This window comes from Quercus suber, unplaced genomic scaffold (genome assembly GCF_002906115.3).
Source record: "Quercus suber isolate HL8 unplaced genomic scaffold, Cork oak 2.0 scaffold_57, whole genome shotgun sequence".
In the NCBI taxonomy this organism is placed as follows: domain Eukaryota; kingdom Viridiplantae; phylum Streptophyta; class Magnoliopsida; order Fagales; family Fagaceae; genus Quercus; species Quercus suber.
In genome coordinates, this window is record NW_027069522.1 from 92,279 (window position 1) to 120,268 (window position 27,990).

The window sequence follows — 27,990 nt, forward strand, 5'->3', positions numbered from 1 at the left end:
ACACATGTACAATCTAATTATTTTTAATTTTGCTGTCATGTGCAGAAGCCAATGAGATGAAATTAATAACACATTAAACACGCATGTTTTGGGAATCAGTAGTACCAATCTAAATCTATTGGACCTGCTTCGTGATAATACAATTATGAAGAATGTATAAAAACACGTATAAATCCATCTATCTATAAAAAGAGATTGGAGAGAATTTCTTTTATTAGTCATGGAACTTTAGATATTTTTTCTTCACACAAATGTCCATCATGTTACAAAACGACCCATCGTAAAACTACAAAATGAGTACAACTCTGAGGGTTTTTTTTTTTTTAAGGTACGAAAATTTCAATCACCAATAGAGATTGAAAATTCAAAAGCGTGAATGGATCTTTTGGATAAACATTGTCACCAAGGTTCATCTTTCTATGTAAAAGATATATACTGCTAAGTTTTTGTTAATGAAATTTTCTGGTTAATAATATGAATTTAGACTTAACTGAGCCTTTTAAACATAAATAAACTCATGATTAATAATATATTCATTCTCGTGCGGTAGCACGGGGGTACATACTAGTTACAAATACGGCAAGACAATTGAAAATTTGGGCAATTTTAACTCAGTGGATTGAGCAAGTTAGTTTTAGTTATGTATTGTACACTGGATATCAAATTTTATTTTATCATTTACGAAAAAATTTAAAAAATATTTCCTATAAACCATTTAAAGACTTGCAACAAAAATATAAACTATAAAAGTAAATCATAGGAAATGTCCACTTTTTCATATATCAAAGTGCACACATATTATGGTATGGTATGAATATTTTTCTAACTTTGTCTTATAAAAAGAGGATGAAAAATTACACTTTACCCCCTAAACTATATATTGTTTTACATTTACCCCCCCTAAACTATACTCTCTTTTACATTTACCCATCTACACTATGAGAATGCACGCGTTATTGTGGGTGCAAGCTCCTGTGATGAGTGGTTTCTCGTGGGAAGTACACCTCGGCCTAAGGTGGACCAAGTGCAGTGGTTTTCTCATGAGAAGTACACCTCAACCTCTTACATGTGCGATACTTCTTTTCTTTTCATCCCAAAATCTTAGGCCATGCCATAACTTTTAGGTCATCATTCCAATTTTAATCTTTTATTTTCTTTTAAAATTATAGGTGATCACAAGATATATAGTTGAATAAACAAGAGATATAAAGGGTACCCTTTTTTAATAGGGTCTAGGATCTCTCTATAGGTGGGTAAGCTCTTTAAAGCTAAAGAAATAGATCAGTAGGTCACTCACAATTAAGTGGGCCATTATTCCAACATTGAGCCTAAGTGGACCCCATATCGATTGGTGGACAAACTTTTAATCTACTCAAACCTCAACAAAAGCAATGGCATAGATTGTGAGTTGGTAGGATAAACTTCATAAAGTTTTGGCGCTAAATAGAGCTTCAACCTTCCCACTCATCTCCAACCATGGCCAAAGGAAAAAGAAACAAGTGAGAGTGTGTACGAAACAATATTAGAAAAAGCATTTGTTAGGTTTAGGAAATGGAACACATTGGAGTCAAACTTCTCTATCCCAGCAAAGTTACCACTGTGAGCGTAAGCGCTCGTGATGAATGGTTTACTCATGGGAAGTACGCCTCGATCGGAATGAATTGGCCAGAAGGGTAAATGGAGTTGCCACATAAATTAGGTCTAGGAACTATATATATAGCACCATTGTGGAATGATTGATCTTTACTATAGCACATGTCCAGAATTTAGGTATAAGGATAGAAAGATGTTAGGCACCCAACCTCACATAACCCGTAGGTCAACCTTCACTCATTATATTCCAAATCCTAATTTCATCAAAGGGTCCTCTAACATGTTCATCTTATACTCGCACATAGTCTATCATGCATTTAACACACAACATGGCATATGATCCCAATTCCATACATGGCATAAGATAAGTAATTCAACTATCACATGTGTATTCAATCATCATGGCATTCAATCATCTCAAAATTAAACAAACAAATACATGTTCAAATGATTTATGCATTACTTATCTTACTTACCATTGTACATCACAGCATCAATGCATGTTCATGTTATTATCCAAACATAAATCCTAATCATATAATCTAAACAGAAAGCAAGTAAAAGATGTTATTCTACTAACCTAATACCTAAACATGCAATAATTAGACTAAACAGATGCTAAACATGCGATAAAGCAAAGAAAACAAAGAAAATAACAAGAACCCTAAATCTAGGTTTATGGGCACGAACATGCATGCACATACACAGGGTATGCATGCACATCCCAAGTGTATGTGTATGCATGTTACGAGTTTGCATATACGTGCATGAAGCATGCACAAGCATACACACGTAGAAACATAAACCCATAAACAACAAACAAGATAGTAATTCCAACAACCTATCATGAAAACTAAACAACCAACTAGCAAACAAGATATTAAAGCAGTAAAACAAAAATAAAAACAAACAAATAAACAAGAATGAATGAGACAAAGTTAGACCTTTACCTTAAACACTATAACTCTTTTAAGCTTTTGATTTGACCATTCCCCTTAGTCAATCTAATCAGTACAAAACTAGAAGGTTAGTAAATTCAAAAACTCAAAAGTTAAGACCAAAATAGGTCCCAACCAAGTAAAAATTTAAGTTGAGGATGTTTTCGAATAAACTCCCTCTTTGATTCATTATTTTCTAGTAAATTCGGCATGTCTTGGTAAAAAAGCATTTAAGGCCTTTTTGTAGTGATCATAGAGGGGTGTAAGGCAGCTTCCAGCCAATATGGGATTTACTTTACACAAATTTATGTCCAAAAAACTTTTCTTATAGAATTATGAAACTTTACATACACGCACATATACAGGTATGCATGCGCATACTGAAAGTATGTGTGCGCATGAATGGAACATGAGTGCACATGCTTAGGGTTTTCAATAGGTTTATCTTCATCAAAACATCTTTCAATCTAAAGATTCACAAAATTGGGCTCTAAATCAACCCTGGGCCTCCAAGTGATGTCGTCATTGGAGAATGGGGGCTCGAGTTGAAAGGGATACAAGATGAGGTATTTACAATTACCCCCCTAAACTATACCTCATTTTACACTTACCCCTAAATTATGAGAATACACATTTACTTCCCTAAACTATTATCATGGGATGGGGTGTAAAACATTAAAAGGGTAATAGTTTAGGAGATAAATGTTCATTCTCATAGTTTAGGGTGGAAAATGTTACATAGGTAACAGCTTTTGGGGGGAGGGGGGGGGGGAGGTAAGTGTGAGTTCTCATTGTTTAGGGGAGTAAGTGTAAAATAGAGTATAGTTTAGAGGGTAAAGTGTAATTTTCCACCCCAAAAAGTACCTAAGTCATTATGCATGCTTAAGAATATGTTGAAAAAGTATCACATTTTCCATATTAATTCAAGTAAATCATAGAGTTAATAAAAAATAAAATTTAAATTAGATATGAGATATAATCTAACAAGAGATTGTATACCACACACACACACACACACATAAAAGCAGGTTGAGTTGAGTCTTGGCGGTTTAAAAAACTCAACTTGACCTACCACTTTAATAACCAATAGTGTTTTTTTTAGAAAGTAAGAATTTGAGTTAATTATACTATACCCACGCATGATTTAGGTTGATTTTATGTTACCTACGTGTGATTTGAAAAATGTTACTTTATCCATTTAAAATTGGCTCTATTGTGCATTCATAACCTCCCTCACACTTTCCATTTAAAAACAAAACAAAAATAAAAACAAATAAAATACATAAAACATAAAAGGAAAATGAATGAGGCTAGTGAAGGAGAAGTATGCTTTGAATATGCGACCAATCCACTCCTTGGTCAAATCTCAAGTGGACTGACTACATACCTAAAAGTTTCTTCTCATTCACGTAGCTCCCAGATTAATTTTCTATTATATTTTATGATGAATAATTAAAAAATATATATTGTCCATAAGAGTCATCCATGAAGATCCACATCTAAGATATTTGTCCAAAAGGAAAAGAGGAAAAAACAATAACACTATGGAGAAAGGTAGTCTAGGAAAGGCAAACCGTCCACACTACAACAGGCTGTAGATGACCAACAAACACATGGAAAATTCTAAAGTATTTTCTCGAAACCAAGAGCAGTGGCACCATAACTCACTATTCTGAGACGTGGAGCGAGTTCCCAGAAATTCACTCCACTCTCCCCACTAAGCTCGCACATCTTCTACGATGTTAGTGGCACCTAACAAGTAGACCTACTCCAAACTCTTTATAAAAAGAACTAGGCCTCACTAAATCAAGGTACGCATCACTATTCATCCACTTATCATACTTGAGTCCTAGAGAGAAACTGACTTAACCGTTGAAAAGTCCTTGGCTGGTTAACCCTAGTCATCTTCGATAGTCTTTCTTTCTTTTTCAGGTTATAGATCCACCTTTGAAGTTCAGAGCATATGGCCTACTAATTTCACACCTCATCAGTTGGGAAACAAGAAGTGTTAGTCACTCTGCTCTCAAAGACAAAAGGTTGTATGGTCCAAACTAGATCAATGACCACTAGTCCAGAACATCTAGAGACCAGAGATGCCTTCAGCCATCCAAACTGAATACTAGATCCTCCACCAGCCTCCATCCAACAACAATTGCAGTCCATGGTGGTTGCTGTTGCGAAGCTGACATAGCAGAACCAAGACTTGACTAGAGAGGTCCACAAAAAATGCACCGTCAACATCTAAGTGCAGACCAGGAAGAGCCTAGATGAAACCCGAAGAAAATGAGGGCAGAGAGTGGTGTAGAATGAGAAGATCAGTCAATGAACACCGTCACCTGGAAGGTACCACACTTGTAAAAAGAAGTAAACCAGATGAAGATAGCCATGAGACAAATGATGGACTCTATGAAAGGAAGAACACACATACATGACCTTATCCACAGGACAAATTCTCCTTTCATCGTGTCAATCACAACTCATCCGCTACCTTCAAAGTTCAAGATGCCTACATTGGACACTTACAACGGAACACGAGATCCTTGCGATCACATTGCTACGTTCAAGTCGATCATGTGCAGAGTCTTTCCTACAACATTGAAGGGCCCAACTAGAGTATGGTTCGGCAAATTACCACCGAATGTTATAGCTTCATTCCAAGAGTTAAGGAAGTTGTTCGTCAACAACTTCATCGAAGGCCAAAAGCATAAGCGTTCTTCGTCAAATTTGTTGAATATAAAGCAAGGAGAAAATAAAAGCCTATGGTCTTTCATTGGCCGTTTCAACAAGGAAGTCTTGTTAGTAGATAGGGATGGAAATTTATGCCCGACCTACAGGTACCTAGCCCGGCCCGACCCTAATGGGTCAGGTTTTACTCGGCCCAATAAAGAATAGGGTTAGGTTTGGGTTTAAAAAAAGAAAACCCAAAACAGGTCTAGGTTTTTACCAAAACCCAAACCCAATCTGATCCGGTTAGCCTAAATGTAAAATTACAAAAAACCCTACCTACCTATATATATATATATATTACAACCCTAACCCTAAAACTCATTTCTCTCTCAACTCAGCTGCCTCTCTCACCTCACCCTCATTGACTCTCACTCTCACTCACATCTCATCTGCCCTTCACTGACTCTCACTTTCACTCACATCTCATCCTCACCCTCACTCTTATTCACTCACTGACCCACCCTCACCTCGTGAAGGAGCATAGATCTCGTAATGGTTGCCGTTGGTCACGGAGGAGCACGGGATTGTTAAATCAGAGCATGGGATTGTTAGATCGGAGAGAGATGTGGTCGTGTTGTTAGATCAGAGCATGGGATTGTTAAATCAGAGAGAGATGTGATGATTGGAGGAGCTCTTCGTGGTGTTGAGGTCAGATGAAGCCCAGGGGTGGGATTGATGGCTGAAACCACTGCCAATGGAGTTTTAATGGTCTGAGTTCTTCATTTTTTTTTTTTGGGTTCATTTCCTCCCAGTAGTTTTTTTTCTTGGGTATTTGTTTGAGGTTTCAATATGTACAGAATGTAATGCATATGTATATTTTGTGTTGGTTTAGTTTACTATAGCGCCTGAGATAACTTCAAAGAATGTGAATCGAAGTTGATGTTTGTGTTGATGTAAAAATCGGTCCATAAATGGAGTTTTGTTTCTTCTTCTTTTTTGTGTTTATTTATTATTTATTTTCTGTCTAAGAATCTCATTTCAACAAGACTAATAACAATGTTGATTGATTTATGTTGTTGTTTGTGTTTTTGTTTTTGTTTTTTTTGTTTTAATAAGAATGGGTCGGATTAGGCCACAGATTAGGCACAGAAGTGGCTAGACAAGGCTCGCGGAGACCCGATGGGGCGGGTTTGGGGCTAAAAAAATGAACCATTTATTAAATGAGCCGGGTTCGGGGAATAGGTGGAAGTTCAGCAAATATCCTCTACTACCCGACCTTCCAACAAATAAGGATTGATAGGGAATTACTTCATCCATTGAATATTCCTTTAATAGGATTTGAAGGAACGAAGGTCCTACCTATGGGCACCATCTCCCTACCTGTAATGGTTGGTTCTTATCCATAACAGATCACAAAGGAGGTAAACTTCCTCTTCATCGACTATCTATCCTTATAAAATGCAATCATAGACGACCAACTCTGAACAATTGGAGAGCTCCTACATCCACCTATCATTTGTCCGTAAAGTTCCCAACGGAGTATGGCATAAAAGAAATACAGGGAGATCAGTTAGCGACTAGAGAATGCTATCTAGCCATGTTAGAGATGGATAAACGATTACTGATGATGAATATCGAAGAGAGAAGGACGACTGTTGAGCCAATTGAAGTACTGGAAGAAGTTCCTTTGGATGAATCCAAACTAGAGAAGTTCATAAGAATTAGAACAAGCATGAAAGAGAAAATAAAGTAAGATCTCATCCATTTCTTCAAGAAGAGCAAAGGCATGTTCACCTAGAGACATGAAGATATGTCTGTGATTGACCCAAATGTAATAACACATCGTCTGAATGTGTCCCTGTCCTACAAGCCCATCCATCAGAAGAGAAGAGTGTTCACCCCAGAATAAGACAATGTCATTAAGGAAGAAGTCCAGAAGTTAGTCATAGTGGAGTTCATCCGAAAAGTCTACTATTTAGATTGGCTAGCAAACGTAGTGATGGTCATGAAGGCAAATGACAAATGAAGGATGTGGGTGGACTTTACAGATCTGAACAAGGCATGCCCCAACGACAGCTATCTCTTTCCACATATTGATTAACTAGTGGACTCAATAGTTGGGCTTTAGTTACTAAGTTTTGTGGATGCATTCTCTAGATACAAGCAGATCAAGATGGATGAGGTAGACCAGTAGAGAACGACCTTCATCACAAGCCAAGTTTTGTTACAAAGTAATGCCTTTTGGTTTGAAAAATGCAGGGACTACCCACCAAAGGCTAGTCAACTAGATGTTTCGTCCACAAATTGGATGAAACGTTGATGATATGCTAGTCAAAAGCGTAAGGGAGGCATTGCACCTATATGACCTCCAGGAGACCTTCAACACACTTAGACGATACAACATGAAGTTGAATCCAAGAAAACATGCCTTTTGGAATTTCGGCGAGAAAGTTCCTTGGGTTCATGGTCTCACAGGGAGGGATTGAGACTAACCCCGACAAGATCCAAGCAATACTAAATATGGAGTCACCAAATACCGTCAAAGAAGTGCAAAACCCGATTGGAGGAGTAGCTACATTTAACAGGTTTGTTTCAAAAGCTACTGATAAGTGTTTTCCATATTTCAAGGTGCTAAGGAAGGCATTTGAATGGGTGGACGAATGTCAATAAACATTTGAGGATCTTAAAGCATATCTCACTACCACCCCCTTGCTGAACTCGTGTAAGCTAGATGAAGAATTGTACATCTACTTAGCAGTATCCCATTCATGCATTAAGCTTTGCTTTAACCAGAGAAGAAGAGAAGGTACGGAAACCCGTTTACTACACCAGCAAGGCACTGAAAGGAGCTGAAAGATGATACACGCCAATGGAGAAGTTAGCATTTTCATTGGTGACAGCAACCATAAAGCTCAGACATTACTTCCAAGCCCACGTCATCAATGTCCCGATAGATCATCCACTTAAGAAGGCCATGAACAAGCTAGAAGCAGCTAGACGACTAGTTCAATGAAAAGTTGAACTCAATGAGTTTAACATAAGATATTGACCGAGGGAAGCAATAAAAGTCCAAGCACTTGCAGACTTCATTGCAAAATTCACTTATACTCACAATGAGCAGGGTGAAGACAAGGGGGCAAAAGAATGGATTGTCAATGTAGATGGTTCATCTACCTAACATGCATGAGGGATTGAATGTAATACGTCTACAGTTCCAAATGACCAATAATGAAGCTGAATATGAAGCCCTCACCACAGGCCTAGATTTGACTAAGGCATTGGGAACTGAATCAATAGTCGTCCGAGGAGATTCGCAGTTGATCATAAGACAAGTGAATGGAACTTGTGATGCTAAAGGAAAGTGAATGAAGAAGTATTTGAGCAAAGCCAAGCAATGTATAAAAAATTCACAACAACAAAATTCCACCAAATCCCAAGGAAGGAGAGTAGCCTTAATGGATGACTTCATCGACAATCCGACCAAAGTCCAATACATTCCATGTATAGATGTTCCTGAAGTGCAACAGATAGACAGAGAAGCTAATTGGACTACACCAATCATGTCTTATCTAAAAGACAGATTGCTCCCCTTAGATAAAGAAGAAACTCAAAAGCTAAGATTCAGGGCAACGAAATTTGTTCTTTTAGACGATGTTTTGTATAAAAGGAGTTTTTCTTAGCCCTACCTAAGGTGCTTAACTCTAAGCAAGTCCAACTACATCATGAGGGATGTACATGAAAGGGCTTATGGGAACCACTCAAGAGCAAAGTCGTTCATCCAAAAACTTGTTTGCGCAATATACTGTTGGCCATCGATACAAGCAGGCGGTAAGTCCTTTGTCCAAACATGTGACAAGTGTCAACGATATAATAATGTGCCTAGACAACCATCTAAACACCTTACTCCGATGACAGCCCTTTGGCTTTTTGCTTAATAAGGACTAGATATCCTTGGTCTTTTTCCAATAGGAACCTGACAAATGAAATTCTTAGTGGTAGGGATTACTTACTTCACAAAGTGGGTAGAAGCAGAACCCTTGGTTGGCAAAAATCACGGAGAAAAGCATTAGATTCTTTGACTAGAAAAATATTGTCTACCGTTTTGGGATTCCCAAGGTGCTTGTTTTAGATGATAGACGACAGTTTGATAATACACCATTTAATGATTTTTGTGAGCAGCTTGGAATTAAGAATCACTATTCCTCACTGTCACACCCATAAGCAAACGGGCAAGCAGAAGTCATAAACCGATCATTGCTCAAGATAATCAAGACTCGGCTTGAAGGGGTGAAAGGGATATGGCTCGATGAGCTACCTAGTGTCCTTTGGGCATACAAGACAACAATAAGAACCCCCACAAGATAAACCCCCTTAAATTAGCATATGGAAGTGATGCAGTTATATTTGTAGAAGCATACATCCTATAAGGAAACCACTTCCACTGCATTCACGATGGGGGCGCCTATGGCCATAAATGCACACTTACTTTCCTAAACAATTACCAATGAGATGTGGTGCAAAGTGGTATATGGGTAATAATTTAGAGGAATAAATGTGCATTCTCATAGTTTAAGGAGGAAACTATTACATGAGTAATAGTTTAGGGGAGTTAAATGTGCATTCAAATAGTTTCAAGGGTGTAAAAGGGTTATAGTTTGGGAGAGTTAAGTGTAATTTTTCCTAATATTTTGAAGAGATTAAATTATGTAAGAATGTGGTGTAAAATTCATGTTTTACCCATTCAATCTCAACATGCCACATCATTTTATCACATATTTAAGAATAAATTCTAACGAAATTGGAAATTTATTACATATTTGTCACACCGAATCAATTATAATACCTATATATAAATATAACCAAATTGAAAATTTATTGAGATGTTATTTGATATGGTAGAATGTATTGAATTTTAAGTAAAATACTGATGTGACGCCAAAGGCCTTGTAACTGAATTGACACCTCCCCATGTACAAAGTGTTTGGGGGTCTAGGGGGAAAAAGTTCGAACTTCGAAGTTAGCAGTATATTATTAATATTTCTAAAAAAAAATACTATATGACAATCTATTATTGAATGATAATCCTTACCAAATTCAAACTACATTTAGAAATGTTTTGGTATTACTAAACATTCACCTAAATCTCATATCAAATTCTTGTATTTTTATAAAAAATAAATTTTAAAATCGTATTATTTATAATATTAAAAAGGGCTTGGCGCCTTTAGTTTCGTACATAAAAATTTGTGGTTTTTTTTTTCCCTCCCAAGTTTTTCTTGGACTTGGAGTCGTGAGTCACTACTCACTACTACAAGTGTCCTTGTTCTCGCCCAATTTGGTGGAAAAAAAGGAGTAAAAAAAAAAAAAAAAAAAAACACAGATGGCTTCGGGTTCCTCCAGAAGTAAATGTGCATTCTCATAGTTTAAGGAGGAAACTATTACATGAGTAATAGTTTAGGGGAGTTAAATGTGCATTCAAATAGTTTCAAGGGTGTAAAAGGGTTATAGTTTGGGAGAGTTAAGTGTAATTTTTCCTAATATTTTGAAGAGATTAAATTATGTAAGAATGTGGTGTAAAATTCATGTTTTACCCATTCAATCTCAACATGCCACATCATTTTATCACATATTTAAGAATAAATTCTAACGAAATTGGAAATTTATTACATATTTGTCACACCGAATCAATTATAATACCTATATATAAATATAACCAAATTGAAAATTTATTGAGATGTTATTTGATATGGTAGAATGTATTGAATTTTAAGTAAAATACTGATGTGACCCAAAGGCCTTGTAACTGAATTGACACCTCCCCATGTACAAAGTGTTTGGGGGTCTAGGGGGAAAAAGTTCGAACTTCGAAGTTAGCAGTATATTATTAATATTTCTAAAAAAAAATACTATATGACAATCTATTATTGAATGATAATCCTTACCAAATTCAAACTACATTTAGAAATGTTTTGGTATTACTAAACATTCACCTAAATCTCATATCAAATTCTTGTATTTTATAAAAAATAAATTTTAAAATCGTATTATTTATAATATTAAAAAGGGCTTGGCGCCTTTAGTTTCGTACATAAAAATTGTGGTTTTTTTTTTTNACAGATGGCTTCGGGTTCCTCCAGAAGTCTAATGGATTTCTTCAAACCAGCGGCAGCAGTTCCGAATCCGAAGCGTGTAAAACTGTCACCATCGCCGGATTCAGCTGTCTGTAAAACAGTCGTCAGCAGCGAAGACGATACTGATAATGTCAATGCCCATCAAAAATCCCGCATGGAACTCAACAGATTGATCGCCAAAGCCAGACTGAATCTCAAAATATGTACCCAGAAAGTCACCAAAGCCAAAGAAGCTGAATCCGAATCAGACTACGTAAAACTGTCAGAGCTGTTAGTTGAAAGAACATGGTTGGAGGAAGCAGCTCTTACTGGGGAGCTTCAAAAGCCCTATGCTCTCAACCTCTGCAAATTTCTCAAAACCGAGATGTGTGGCGGTCCCATTCCCATATACCCACCTCCTCAATTGATCTTCAATGCTCTCAATTCTACCCTTTTGATAATGTCAAGGCTGTCATTTTAGGACAGGATCCTTATCATGGGCCTGGCCAGGCAATGGGCCTTTCCTTCTCTGTCCCTGAAGGAGTCAAGCTCCCTTCTAGTCTCCTCAATATTTTTAAGGAATTGAACCAAGATCTTGGCTGTGAAATCCCCTCTCATGGGAATTTACTAAAATGGGCTGTACAGGTAATGTGCTTTGAACATCATAGAATTTCCATTTTTCTTTGGGTGAATTAAGTTATGCTCTTGTTGATTTGGACTGAGTATTGAGGAAAATGTTGCTCAACAAGTGTCCTTATTTTCTACACTACTGTCTTCTATAACATTTAATTTCCTGACATTTATTTAAACTGTTTTGTAGGGTGTGCTGTTGCTCAATGCTGTTCTCACTGGTGAAATTCCTGATTTCTCTCAACTTATGTGTTTTATTCACATATTTTTGTTAGATCTTCTAGTTTTTTTTTCTTTTTCTTGTGAACATTGCTATGATGTTAAGTTGTATGATAGTTGTGTTTCAAGCACAATTGAGGCAGTGCTTCCAAAGCTTTATGCTTGCATTTGTTATTAATTGAATTCTGTGTGTTCCAGCTAGCAGTTATCCTGTGGAAAGATCATATGAGTCTCTTCCTTTATATATGAGTCCTCTCTAGACTCTAGCTGCTAGCATGAGTGTTGAAAAAATTAGTGTTTGCATTCACTTCCCTTAATAAGATACAGTTCAAAATTTTTCATAGTGCTCTACTTGTTGATTGTAAATCTTATTGCAATTAAAAAAAAAAACTATTTTAATGGTTAATTCATGATTTGCAATCAATGCAAGTCAAAATGTCTTTACTATATGTCACAGATGCCTAGATTATATTTTGACCCCAGTAGGTTGATCAGGAAAAAGTCAACAACATAATCTTAAGACTTAATATGGTCTTGATTATTTTGGAATAATATTACAAAAATAAGTAAAGGATGATCCTTGCTGCTACTTTGCAATAAAATGTTGTAGTTGAAGCCTATGCTATTCGTTCTATTCTTTCATGACCATTTCCTCTTGAGCCTGAGCACTGATGTTATGCTAATGTTATTTTACGCCTGAATTTTAAAAGATCATTTTTATTGAGCAAGGGAAAAAAATTCTGGCAGCATATAGTATTTTTCTTTTGGAGTGATTTTTTTTTTTTTTTAACTCTCTATATTCATATTCAGTTAGGAAGCATGTGGCTAACTCTCATGCAAAGAAAGGATGGGAGCAATTTACTGATGCTGTTATTCAATCTATTTCACAAAAGAAGGAAGGAGTTGTTTTTCTCCTTTGGGGGAACTCAGCTCAAGCGAAAGCCAGGTAGTACCGTTTGGCAAGCTTAGATTTTTATAGAATTTCCTGATGAAGACATAGCAAATAAAAGTACTTGTCTTCTTTTTTCTTTCTCTTCGCACTCGCACCCACATGACAGATACACCCCACCCAGCTGCTCCCCACCGTGTTCCTGCATACAAATTGATGCATAACTTCAAAAAGAAAAGTGTGGACACTCTTTTCCAACTCTTAGTGGTCCAGCTGAGACATGAGTACCAATCTAATCTGAATTAGGTGCCTAAATTATGCCGTGTAAGCCAGACTGTTCACCTAAGTGAAATCCTTTCAAAAATCATTGGCCTTGACAGGGTGAGCTTAATCATATAAGAGTGTCATTTTTGTGGATGCCTAGCACTGTTTCTTTTTGGCATCTGAAGGACTGGAACTTAGCCAACGTTAAAGATAATCTTGATCTACCACTCTTGGTTAATTTATTTGTTTGCTATTTAGGGTGTCATAGTTGACTTGATATGTGTCTCACTTCCTAATTTCATTCATTCTGTTTGAAAATCAGGTCACTAGTTCAGAAACCTCAGCTTAAAAAGCATCCCACCTCCCAAAAGAGAATTTTTATTTTATTTTATTTTTACAGGTAGGTAGAGGGGGAGGGGAAGATGTGATTTGAACCACAGATATGAAACACTACAAAGGATGCCATTACTACTTGACTGTTACTTGAACCCCAATCACCCAAGAGAAATTTTGACTTCATTCTCTTTATATATCGGTTGGATGGACTTTTGATTGTCTTTTGAGAATGTGGAGAATTTAGTTTCCTAACACAACTTTTTGTTTTGGGATTGGAGGATTTTGGTATCATGCTTCTAATAATTTGATGTTGCACAGGTTGATTGATGAGTCTAAGCATCACATTCTCAAAGCAGCACATCCTTCTGGTTTGTCTGCTAACAGAGGCTTTTTTGGCTGCAGGTAAGTTTAATTTCATGAATCACACAATTACAATTCTCCATTTTTCACATTTCAGAAAAATAAAAGAAGCACCATGTCTGCTTAATTATTTGTAATATATCAATCTAGTTCTGCACCATCTTATATGTTTGTGAATTCCTACTAAATAGGATTGTAGATGGCCTGAAAGACATACTAAATAGGGATGTAGATGGTAGCAAGGACCCAAGGTGTTGCATCAAACACTTTTTCAGAGGCTAGACATTGTCTAAAAGAATCTCTTAACTTATATGGTATTTCCCTCCCAAGTTTTTCTTGGACTTGGAGTCGTGAGTCACTACTCACTACTCACTACAAGTGTCCTTGTTCTCGCCCAATTTGGTGGAAAAAAAGGAGTAAAAAAAAAAAAAAAAAAAAACACAGATGGCTTCGGGTTCCTCCAGAAGTCTAATGGATTTCTTCAAACCAGCGGCAGCAGTTCCGAATCCGAAGCGTGTAAAACTGTCACCATCGCCGGATTCAGCTGTCTGTAAAACAGTCGTCAGCAGCGAAGACGATACTGATAATGTCAATGCCCATCAAAAATCCCGCATGGAACTCAACAGATTGATCGCCAAAGCCAGACTGAATCTCAAAATATGTACCCAGAAAGTCACCAAAGCCAAAGAAGCTGAATCCGAATCAGACTACGTAAAACTGTCAGAGCTGTTAGTTGAAAGAACATGGTTGGAGGAAGCAGCTCTTACTGGGGAGCTTCAAAAGCCCTATGCTCTCAACCTCTGCAAATTTCTCAAAACCGAGATGTGTGGCGGTCCCATTCCCATATACCCACCTCCTCAATTGATCTTCAATGCTCTCAATTCTACCCCTTTTGATAATGTCAAGGCTGTCATTTTAGGACAGGATCCTTATCATGGGCCTGGCCAGGCAATGGGCCTTTCCTTCTCTGTCCCTGAAGGAGTCAAGCTCCCTTCTAGTCTCCTCAATATTTTTAAGGAATTGAACCAAGATCTTGGCTGTGAAATCCCCTCTCATGGGAATTTACTAAAATGGGCTGTACAGGTAATGTGCTTTGAACATCATAGAATTTCCATTTTTCTTTGGGTGAATTAAGTTATGCTCTTGTTGATTTGGACTGAGTATTGAGGAAAATGTTGCTCAACAAGTGTCCTTATTTTCTACACTACTGTCTTCTATAACATTTAATTTCCTGACATTTATTTAAACTGTTTTGTAGGGTGTGCTGTTGCTCAATGCTGTTCTCACTGGTGAAATTCCTGATTTCTCTCAACTTATGTGTTTTATTCACATATTTTTGTTAGATCTTCTAGTTTTTTTTTTCTTTTTCTTGTGAACATTGCTATGATGTTAAGTTGTATGATAGTTGTGTTTCAAGCACAATTGAGGCAGTGCTTCCAAAGCTTTATGCTTGCATTTGTTATTAATTGAATTCTGTGTGTTCCAGCTAGCAGTTATCCTGTGGAAAGATCATATGAGTCTCTTCCTTTATATATGAGTCCTCTCTAGACTCTAGCTGCTAGCATGAGTGTTGAAAAAATTAGTGTTTGCATTCACTTCCCTTAATAAGATACAGTTCAAAATTTTTCATAGTGCTCTACTTGTTGATTGTAAATCTTATTGCAATTAAAAAAAAAAACTATTTTAATGGTTAATTCATGATTTGCAATCAATGCAAGTCAAAATGTCTTTACTATATGTCACAGATGCCTAGATTATATTTTGACCCCAGTAGGTTGATCAGGAAAAAGTCAACAACATAATCTTAAGACTTAATATGGTCTTGATTATTTTGGAATAATATTACAAAAATAAGTAAAGGATGATCCTTGCTGCTACTTTGCAATAAAATGTTGTAGTTGAAGCCTATGCTATTCGTTCTATTCTTTCATGACCATTTCCTCTTGACCCTGAGCACTGATGTTATGCTAATGTTATTTTACGCCTGAATTTTAAAAGATCATTTTTATTGAGCAAGGGAAAAAAATTCTGGCAGCATATAGTATTTTTCTTTTGGAGTGATTTTTTTTTTTAAACTCTCTATATTCATATTCAGTTAGGAAGCATGTGGCTAACTCTCATGCAAAGAAAGGATGGGAGCAATTTACTGATGCTGTTATTCAATCTATTTCACAAAAGAAGGAAGGAGTTGTTTTTCTCCTTTGGGGGAACTCAGCTCAAGCGAAAGCCAGGTAGTACCGTTTGGCAAGCTTAGATTTTTATAGAATTTCCTGATGAAGACATAGCAAATAAAAGTACTTGTCTTCTTTTTTACTTTCTCTTCGCACTCGCACCCACATGACAGATACACCCCACCCAGCTGCTCCCCACCGTGTTCCTGCATACAAATTGATGCATAACTTCAAAAAGAAAAGTGTGGACACTCTTTTCCAACTCTTAGTGGTCCAGCTGAGACATGAGTACCAATCTAATCTGAATTAGGTGCCTAAATTATGCCGTGTAAGCCAGACTGTTCACCTAAGTGAAATCCTTTCAAAAATCATTGGCCTTGACAGGGTGAGCTTAATCATATAAGAGTGTCATTTTTGTGGATGCCTAGCACTGTTTCTTTTTGGCATCTGAAGGACTGGAACTTAGCCAACGTTAAAGATAATCTTGATCTACCACTCTTGGTTAATTTATTTGTTTGCTATTTAGGGTGTCATAGTTGACTTGATATGTGTCTCACTTCCTAATTTCATTCATTCTGTTTGAAAATCAGGTCACTAGTTCAGAAACCTCAGCTTAAAAAGCATCCCACCTCCCAAAAGAGAATTTTTATTTTATTTTATTTTTACAGGTAGGTAGAGGGGGAGGGGAAGATGTGATTTGAACCACAGATATGAAACACTACAAAGGATGCCATTACTACTTGACTGTTACTTGAACCCCAATCACCCAAGAGAAATTTTGACTTCATTCTCTTTATATATCGGTTGGATGGACTTTTGATTGTCTTTTGAGAATGTGGAGAATTTAGTTTCCTAACACAACTTTTTGTTTTGGGATTGGAGGATTTTGGTATCATGCTTCTAATAATTTGATGTTGCACAGGTTGATTGATGAGTCTAAGCATCACATTCTCAAAGCAGCACATCCTTCTGGTTTGTCTGCTAACAGAGGCTTTTTTGGCTGCAGGTAAGTTTAATTTCATGAATCACACAATTACAATTCTCCATTTTTCACATTTCAGAAAAATAAAAGAAGCACCATGTCTGCTTAATTATTTGTAATATATCAATCTAGTTCTGCACCATCTTATATGTTTGTGAATTCCTACTAAATAGGATTGTAGATGGCCTGAAAGACATACTAAATAGGGATGTAGATGGTAGCAAGGACCCAAGGTGTTGCATCAAACACTTTTTCAGAGGCTAGACATTGTCTAAAAGAATCTCTTAACTTATATGGTATACTGGCCTCTTCCTAGAGAAAGAAGAAGACGAATCCAAGTTAAGAACTGAACTTTATTTACATGTTGACTCTGAGAAAAAAGGGGAATTATGCATATGATTGAAGAGGGCTATACCAGTTGCCAACACCAACTACTTGAAGAGCATCCACAAGGCCAAGCCCAAATTAATTGTGATTTAGGCTCGATTTAATTGAAGTATAGTGAGGAATTACTGATTCTGATTTCTATATAAACCCTCATATCATGATAAACGCTATGGCTTGTAGACTGTAGCTGCTACATAGTGTATTATCTTCCCTAAATGTGTCAGTGTCGATGAGTCGACACCGTTTTTGGTGTATCCTACATATGATACTGGTTAGTTTGCCTGTTTGGGGAGAAGGTATCTCATGAGACATCTCTCTCACAACATGTGGAGACCCACGCGTATTGTACCAGAGATGTCTTTTATACGACTGTTTCATAAGATAATTTTCCATGTCTGGGAAGCCATCGGAAATGAACTTCACTTCTTGAGCTATAATGTAGTAGTTGGTGTCAAACAGAATGAAGAATATCATGACTGAAAGATGTCAAGAATTATGATCAATTGACAGCTTTTAGGCAGTTCACAGTAGTATGTAGGGATCCCAACCATCTAATCTTTAATTTGAATCTAATACTGAAACCTGTCGTGCTGTTTCTTTTTTCCTGTCTTAATTTTAAAAATGGTACATTAAAGATCTTTATGCTGGTATAGTTTTGTTATGTTCTGTTCTGTTTTCCCTTTTTCCCTCTGGAAATTCTTTGTACAAGTTTAGTAATACAATTCTGAACTATTGGCAAGCATGGCATTGAATTTACCCACACCAAGTGTACTTTTTATTTGGATACATGTCTTATATTTAAAAGTATCCAGAAGGTATTTATATATGTAGTATGGGCAAGAAACTTGTATATTATGGTATTCTTTTAATTTCTCATAATGTCGACAGGCATTTTTCTCGCACAAACCAGCTTCTGGAACAAAGGAGTATTGCCCCCATAGATTGGCAACTTTGACTTCGATGAACAGCTCCCATCCCAACTTCATTTTTGTGTGTTTGCTAAAATCTCTTTTGAGATTTACTAGCAATTCAAGTTTAGTCTACTTTATATGTAAATAAGTTTCCCTTCTAAAGATACTTTGAAGGAATGTTCTGATGCAGCACATTTCCCCTGTGGTTTTCCAAATAGCTCAGCACATTTGTGTGCAGATATCTTTGTTCATGCCTTGCCTATTTCTGAATACCATTTGCTCTGCAATGTTGCGAATGAGTTCCAGCTCTCATGGCACCCCCTCTCCATATAAGTGTAAGTTGGACGATCAGGTTGTAGGAAGTTCTGCAATGTTAGAAAGTTCTAATTTCATTAATCTTCTTTCAGTCTGAGCATGCTCTATTTGTAGTTTATTTCAGCCTTTGGTGTGTTGCTGAACATACCATTATGAAATCTGATTACTATACGCATCTATAATACTCAGCATAAAATCTTGAACGAGGTCTCAAATTTTCTACTTCCAGCTCATTTTCTGTTGAGCATTTGAATAAAATAATAGTCTGGAGTCCATGTACAACTAAAAACAATACATTTGATTTCGTTAAAAAATAAAATAAACAATAAAAAAGGAAAATTGTATGAGAAAACTTCATTGAACAAAAAATATAGAGAAGCAAGTCAAGCAAATTAAGTGTATTGACTAATACCCCCAATGTATCATTATCTTGTATTGTACAATAAGATAGACGTTTTGTATAGTGTGATACACTTTCATTTATGATATACACCTATGAGAGGAGTCCTCTTTTCTCATAAGAGGCGTGGGCCTCCGAGTGAGATTCATGGTAGGGCCCACACCTCCTGTGAGAGGAGGGAGGGCTCCTTTTTTAGGCTAAGAGCGAATGATATTTTTATGTTAGAAGTAAATTATAACATAATATATTTGGTAAGGAAACTGTTTCATGTTAAGAAATAAGAGAGTGCATTAATTGATGATACTGGCCAAATATCACTTTTTACTTGACGTTGGGGTTTTGATTTTCAGTAACTTTACATTGGAAAAATATATAAAAAAAGAAAGAAAGAAAGAAAGAAAAGGAGTCTATTTATACCCCAAGAAAAAAAATTTTGGAAGCTTTTGCAGGTAATTCAACCCTCCTTTTTTTTTTTTTTTTTTTTGGAGGAAAAATTCAGCCCTCCACTTATTACCCACATTAGACTCACACCTTTTTTTTTATGCCCTCTATTGCTATTTTTCCATTTATAACTTCATAAATACTCAATCCATTCAAACCCTTTAAACATATTATTCGCTCCCACTTTTCATCTTCCCATTTACTCCATCATTTCTAATCCTTTCAATTTTGAAATGGTCAATATAGGGTCACGATTTGTAGCCCAAGCCCAAAAGATATAAGATGTGAGCCCAATGAGCTCAATACAATAAATTTGTAGAGAGTGGATGAAAGAGTTGGGCTATTTGTGAATTGGAAAATGGCTAGTAAAGATTTAAAAGATGAACAGGCACAAAAACACACGCAAAACTCGATGAACTTAGTATTCGAGGAGATGAACTATCATTTGAACCACTGTTCCTGAAAGCTAATATAGTCCTCAGTGCTACAGTAATTCTTTCTCTCCTGTTTCACTATATTTTCTGATTCCCTTCTTATGGGAGGTTTTTTTTTTTTTTTTTTTTTTTTTACATTATATAGTTCCCTTTCAAACCATCTTGTTGTTTCCCTTCTTATGGGAGGTTTTTTTTTTTTTTTTTTTTTTTTACATTATATAGTTCCCTTTCAAACCATCTTGATCGTACACTTGTTAATCATATAATCCTTCACTTAAGTAATGTCTCATCAGACATCTTCTTTGGCTCTCTATGAATGGTGATAGTTGAGACTGCACTGTTCAGAGGTCTTCTCCACATAAATACGGCTAGAAAAGTTGCTGCAGTGCATTTAATGCGGTGGTAGCAGCTTTTTTTATAGATATTTTTGTATTCTTATCACCTTTGTATGTGCCTAAAGTTCATCCTTATTGTTGGAACTTCCTGGAAGGTCACCTAAACCCCCCAAGTACTTGCTTGACTGATATTCATTGTATCCGAGAATGATATACTCCTCGGACTATATTCCTCCATCATTACCTTACGTGATTCTCAACTTTGGGCCCCTCCCAATCATTTACTTCTCCTCGGACACGTTCACGTCCTCGGATAAGCCCAAGGCCCAATATATAAATTTGGACTCTTATCCTCATAATAGCCTCTCAAAATTCCTGTTTTTCACTCGCATCCGAAGAAAAGAAGGGGGATTTTGATTTGCCTCTAAAATTGAGGGCTGGAAATGTCAAAACACCTGAATTTACACATGTGGGAGTGTGGTTTTGTGTGCTTCATCATTGATCTTGACATTTTGAAATCCACGAAGCGCTATTAATTGCTCCAGGTGGCGCAATGTCTCTAGCATCCAACGGTGAGATATGGATCCAACGGATGATATTTTTCCTTAGAATTTGGGTGGGATTATTCCCACTCATTTCCTGCCCCCTATATAAAGCCTCGTAGGATATCATTTCTCCTTTACTTTACAAGCTTTCAAGTTTTCCAGCGAACTCAAGCATTCAAGCTCACAAGATCTGTTGAATCATCGAATTCCTGTTTCTTTAGAAATCTTCGAGAGTTCTTCCACAGATTTCAAGGATCATTGTGAATCTTACTTTGCGTAAGTTTTGATTCCTTTGAGCCCTTCATTTTCTCCTCGGCCTTCAACATCTTATTTCTAACAGTTGTCACTTCTAGTGATTTTCCTCTTTATTTGTCCAGTATGGGTAGGTTTAAGCATCTAATGGATAGCCCTGTCCAGATGGAGACATTTAAAGAAACGTATCACATACCGCAGGAAGTAGTCTTGCGGTACTGTCCCCCAGAAGGAATAGCAACTAATTGAGAGGTGGGAGAAGTCATAATCCCTATGATAGCCTTCATAGAAGGAGGAATGACTCTCTCCATGGGTCGCATTACAAGAGATTACCTTTGTAATCATAGGCTTTGTCCCCACCAGTGTGCACCTAACCTCTTTAGGATCCTAGGAGCGATTGATGCTCTGAACCAGCACTTAGGCTTGGGGCTCACCTGGCTCGACGTAGTCTATATGTACGAATGTTATAAACAAAAGGGGGCGGGATTTTACCTTAAATCCCGATCCGACATCATCAGGCTCATCTTTTGTCTTCCTAAGTCTAACAAAGGGATGAAAGACGACTACCTGATTGTCTCGGAAGCGTGGCATGATGGCCTTCATTGCCCAACCCAACCAGGAGAGCTAGGTGGAATGTCCTAGATTTAGGTTCCCTAACAATAGATTTAGGTTCATCGTTAGCTTTATTCTTCTTCTCTGTGTATTAGTGTTTTACTATAAGTTTCTAACAATGCTTAGCTTTGTTGTGGTATTAACAGATAGAAGGCATGTAGCTTCTCGGCTCAGCTTGACCAACGTAGCAGCCCTCAACTACCTGCTCAGGTCCTAGATTTTTGTAAATGAAGCAAGCAACTTTGAGCTGTCCATTTAATTTTGGATTTTAAACCCCTTTCCAACAAATTTCAAGAGATCGACAGCGCTATAAGGGCGAACGATTATTGGCTTGCTCGGATAGACGTATCTTGGCCTAATTTCTTAGCGCCATATGACCTTCCACCAGTAGATCACCCAGTCCCACAAGGTGTTCCTTTGGTCGCCCCAATAATTCAACAAGTACCCCTCGAAGTAGCAGCAGCTGAAGAAGGGATTGCATCTTTTGCTTCCTCACTTGAAGAAGAGATTGATAAATTTCAGTTCGAAGAAGAGGAAACACAGGAAATACAAGTGATTTTAATATCGGAAGCTGAGGAAGAAACAAATAGGCATTCAAGTGTTCATGCCCCTGCTCCTGTGATCACTTATTTAGAAGACACTTCGGACGAAGAAGAGGAAGATATGACTTCTAAAATAGATGGCAAAAGTCTAAAGAAGCTTATGAGGGGGAGGAATAAAGTAACCACCCCAAAGGAAGCCAATAAGTCCAAGCCCTTAGCAAATCTTCCTCTTCCTCCTCTTCAGCTTCTTGTCAACCTCGAATTAAAGCCAATCCCTGAGCTGAAGAAGAAAAGGCCAAATGAAGCCTTTGAGGAAGGCAACGTGGGCCCTTCAAAGGAAAATAAGCAGCAGAAAGTGGCTAAAGACCAACGAAGCAGAAGGTCTTCTTCTGTTGAAAGCCGAGAGGATTCTCTCGTGGCTGATGTGCGCCGAGGACTGCGCATATGGTCTCCTAAGCTAGAGCTAGATGGTGCCCCCCTCCCTTGGTACACCTTAGTCAGAAATTATCAAGGGAGGCAGGCAGGTCTCATTGCTGAAGCCTTGGAATAACCACTTCTCCTACCAAGAGATATGGATGTTTACAGGTGCTTCAGTCAGCAAGAACTTTTCTTATCCCTTAAGAGGGATCTGGTTATGGTAAGTGATTTGATTCGCTTCTTTAAGTAAACATTTGATTATTCTTACTCATTCCTCTTCTTTGTTTTACACTAAATTTTTCTCATTCTGTTATGTAGATTACCCAACAAGTTTACGTGGCTGCAGAATGGAATTATGATGCCCGCAATGAAGCCAAGGCGGAGGCCTATTCTCAGTCCGAGACTGAGAAAACTTTGGGTAATCTTAAGGAGGATTATGCTATGCTGTCCGAGCAGCTGAAAGAGGCGATTAGGGCCAAGGACAGTGCTGATGTAGGCCTCAAGAATGTTGAAAATCAAGTCGAAGATTAACGCCAGCAATTGCATTTAACTAAAATTAATTTGGAAACAGAGAGGCAACTGGTGATGGGTCTTCGAGCTAAGTTTCAAAAGGCCAGGGGGCTGCCCAACTGGCCAAGGAGGCAGTCGAGGCTAAGAAGCAAGCAGCATATAAGTTTGGGGTAGAGGAGACTCAAGTTAGACTCACAGAGGAGCTCTCTGTAGTATGCAGGGAATATTGTGACGTATCTTGGGGTAAAGCCCTTAATGTTATTGGGGTCCCTGCAGATTTTGACTTGAGCCGACCTGGGAGCGTATATTACGATCCTGACATTCACGAACTCCCAAGTCCTGACTCCTCTCATTCCGAACAAGCTCTAGAGGCATCAGAGCAGCCTTTGGTTGACCAAGCCCCTTCTACTCCCCTTGAAGCTCCTAAGGAATCCGATCAAGCTGATGGCCAAGGTAGGAAAGCAGAGGATCTTTAGGACAAGGGTAAGGTCTAGGGCAAGAAAAAAACTCCTTTTGAACCTAAGGATCAAGCCCCAGATGTTGCTGCCTCCCAGCCAAGCCAGACTACTGATCCCTTGGCCTCCAAAATGAAGACTTAAATATTAGGACCTTTGTTGTTTTTTGTTTTTGTTTTTGTTTTTGTTTTTGTTCTTTTGTTTTTAGTGTTGTAAGGGAATGAAAAATACTTTCTTTCTTATCTATGAAAGCATTCTTCTTTTATTTTCTATATCTTCATTGTACATGCTATAAGATTTTATTGTTATTGTAGATAATGTTGATCTGTTGCTACTTTAACTTGAGCAGACTCCATAACAATATGTTGCTAATAATGCAGATAACGTAACTAAATATTGGCAAACATTGGGTTGTATAAGAATTAGTAATGAACTTAGTAAGCAATGAAAGGTATTGGAGTCTTTTATATTCTCTGATACATAAGCAAATAATTAAGTACTTTACCTTACTTGGGGGCGTTAATCTAAGGACTTGATTAACTGTATAACACTTGCAAAGAACGCCATTGAGCGTTAATTTTAAACTGAGCATATAGTCCGAGAGGCTTAACATGAGTTAGGATCAATTTAAACACTTACAAAAGTTGTAATGGAGTATTAGCTAACTCATATCATCTTGTTCAATGACTTCAGACATGATTGAGTTTAAGTTTAAACACTTATAAGAATTGTAATAGAGTGTTAATTAACCCATATCATTTGGTCCGAGGACTTCAGGTATGATTGAATTTAAGTTTAAATACTTATAAGAACTGTAATGGAGTGTTAACTAACCCATATCATCTGGTCCAAAGACTTTAGGCATGATTGAATTTAAGTTTAAACACTTATAAGAACCGTAATGGCAGCAAATACAAAACCTTTATGTAATAGATAAACATATTGATCAGGAAAAAACTCGTTTAATAATAATACATTTTAAGGTTGTTTACATTCCATGGCCGTGGTATTACATGACCATCTAAGTCTTCTAAAAATATGCCCTGATGCCAGCCCTTGAGGTAATACGGTATGGCCCTTCCCAATTGGGTCCTAACTTTTCCCAAGCTAGGTTCTTTGCAGTGCCCACAACTTTCCTTAACACTAGATCACCAAGTGTCAAAGGCCTTAGTTTTACGTTGGCATCATAACCTTGTTTGAGTTTTTGTTGGTAATATGCCAATTGGACCATTACATTTTCCCTCATCTCTTCAATCAGGTCCAAATTCTTCTCTAGCTGTTCATTATTGCTACTCAGACTGAATGAACTAGTTCTTAACGTTGGGAAACCAGTCTCCGGAGGGATAACAGCCTCAGCCCCATAAGTCATTAAGAAGGGGGTCTTCCCAGTAGACCTACGAGGCGTAGTTCTATACTTCCAAAGGACATGTGACAGTTCTTCCACCCATTTGCGTTTCGCGTCATCTAGTCTTTTTTTAATCCATTTACTATGACCTTGTTAACAACTTCCGCTTGCCTATTCCCCTGAGAATAAGCAGGGGTAAAGTATCTATTTGTGATCCCCAATTCATAACAATAACTTTTGAACGCTTTGCTGTCAAACTGAAGGTCATTGTCCGAGATGAGGGTATAAGGAATCCCAAACTGAGTGACAATATTTTTCCAAAAAAATCTCTTTGCATCGCCGTCTCTGATGTTAGCTAGAGGTTCAGTTTCAACCCATTTGGTAAAATAATCTGTGTCGACTAGCAGATACTTCTTGTTTCCTACTAGTTTAGAGAATGGACCCACAATATCTAAGCCCTATTGAGCGAATGGCCACGGGTTGAATAATGGATTAAGGATTCCCCCTGGTTGGTGTATGTTTGGTGCAAACCGTTGACACTGATCGCACTATTTCACATATTCGTGGGCCTCCTTTTGCATATTTGGCCACCAATAGCCTCGGGTAATGGCTCTATGTACCAAAGATCTACCTCCAGTATGGCTTCCACAGATTCCTTCATGTACCTCCTCGAAGAGTGATTCAGCTATTTCAGGATGTATACATAACAAATATGGCCTTGAAAAGGAACGTTTATATAACTTCTGATTCTCAGATAGCCAGAACCGAGTGGCCTTTCTTCGTACCTTGTCAGCCTTTGACTTTTCTTTAGGCAAGATATCTTCCTTCAGAAATAGAACTATGGGGTCCATCTAGTTGGGCCCTGCTTTAATCTGGTGAACTCGAACTGTTTCTTTTTTCATCTCTGTGGGTTTGTACAAATTCTCTACGAGGATAACTTGAGGCAGATTCTGTGCCGAGGAGGTCGCAAGTATGGGTAGGGAGTCAGCATGTGTGTTTCCGCTCCTGGGGATGTGTAGCAAGTTGAAAGATTTGAACTTCGATTGCAGGCATCTGACTTGGCTTAAATATCCCTGCATTCTTTCGTCTTTCGCTTCAAATTCTCCTTTTACTTGGCTAACAACTAACCTTGAGTTTGAAAACACTTCCACTGCCTTTCCGCCTATCTTTCAAACCATGGTTATTCCCATAAATAGATCTTCGTATTCAGCTTCATTATTTATAGTCGAGAAGTCCAGCTTCAATGACTTTTCAATGGAGATTTTCTCAGGGGATACTGGCACTAGTCCTACTCTGGAACCTTTCTGATTTGCTATACTGTCAACGTACACCTCCCAAAATAAGGAACCTTGTTGGGAGATTATGCCAATTGATTTTTCATCTATGTTTTGCGTTGGTACCAATTCTTCTAATGAGGGTTTAGCAAACTCGGCCACCAGATCCATGAGGACTTAACCCTTGATGGAAGTACGAGGCATGTACTTGATATCGAAAGTCCCTAGAACTGTACCCCATTTAGTTATCCTTCCTATGTAATCAGCACTTCAGAGTATGGCTTTAAGCGGAAGCTGGGTGAGGATAACAACTGTATGTGCTTGGAAATAGTGGGGTAGCTTCCGTGTACCATGCATTACTGCTGGGATGGCTTTCTTCAGCGGTAAATAACGAACCTTGGCTTCATGCAGCAACTTACTCACATAATAAACTGGTCGTTGTACACCACGATCAACTCGTATCAATACCAAACTTACAGCATAAGAGGCCACAACAATGTAGGCAAATAAGACCTTATCTGGCTCGGGACTGGACATGATTGGTGGCCGAGCTAGATAGTCTTTAAGCTGCTGAAAAGCCAAGACACATTCTTCAGTCCACTCAAACCCCTTCCATTTGTTGATTAACAAGAAAAAATGTCTGCATCTATCTGCTGATCGAGAGATAAATCGATTCAAAGCAGCGGCTATTCTGGTTAATTTCTGCACTTCTTTGGGATTTTGAGGAGGTTGCAAACTGTTAATAGCCTTTATCTGGTCAAGATTGACCTCAATCCCTCAGTGAGTTACCATATAACCCAAGAATTTGTCTGATCCCATGCCAAATGAGCACTTGGAAGCATTTAGGCGCAACTTATATTTTCTAAGAATTTCAAAAATGTTTCCAAGGTCTCCCACGTGCTCAGAAACTGCCTTTCTTTTCACCACCATGTCATTTATGTAGATTTCAATACTCTTACCCAACTATGGCTCAAACATCCTCGTCATCATTCTTTGGTAGGTGGATCCCGCGTTTTTCAAATCAAATGGCATTACTTTATAGTGGTAGTTCCCAATAAGGGTGACAAACGCAGTCTTCTCCTGATCATCTAGTGCTAAAGGTATTTTGTGATAACCTTGAAAGACATCCAGGAAACTCATTTGAGAATGGCCAACAGTAGCATTCACTAGCTGGTCTATTTTAGGCATAGGGAATGGATCTTTAGGGCAAGCTTTATTCAAGTCTGTGAAATCTACACACACTCGCCATTTTCCATTCTTCTTCTTCACCACCACAGTATTCGCTAACCATTCAGGATAAAACACTTCTTTAATAGCTCCAGCTTACTTGAGCTTCATTAGTTCCTCTCGTATTGCATCAGTGTGCTCCTTGGATGGGCGCCGAGGAGGCTGTTTTCTAGGAGTGACCAATGGGTTGACCTTCAGGTGGTGACATATGAATTCTGAATCAACTCCTGGGACTTCATGAGCGTTCCAAGCAAATACATCAATGTTTCTTCTAAGGAATTCTATCAACTATTCCTTCTCTTGAGGAGGCAATTGAGATCCAACCTGAAAGAACTTCTTCGGATTATCCCCGATAGTAACTTTTACCAAATATTCACACCTCGCCTCCTCAGCTGAATCATTGATGGGCAATGCCAGAGGTTTTAACTG

At 37.8% G+C, this 27,990-nt stretch overlaps 1 protein-coding gene and 1 pseudogene across 1 annotated transcript; both read left to right on the top strand.

Moving 5' to 3' along the window:
- The first annotated feature begins 11,315 nt into the window (after positions 1-11,315).
- Positions 11,316-14,318, top strand: LOC136067073 (uracil-DNA glycosylase, mitochondrial-like; annotated as a pseudogene).
- Positions 14,319-14,361: 43 nt separating this feature from the next.
- On the top strand, positions 14,362-18,863 carry LOC112020893 (uracil-DNA glycosylase, mitochondrial). The gene is made up of 5 exons (XM_024053462.2): positions 14,362-15,089; positions 15,265-15,295; positions 16,102-16,237; positions 17,100-17,183; positions 18,435-18,863. Exons 1-5 carry the CDS (start codon positions 14,451-14,453, stop codon positions 18,499-18,501), a joined length of 957 nt encoding a protein of 318 aa, XP_023909230.1. The 5' UTR covers positions 14,362-14,450; the 3' UTR covers positions 18,502-18,863.
- Positions 18,864-27,990: the final 9,127 nt, after the last annotated feature.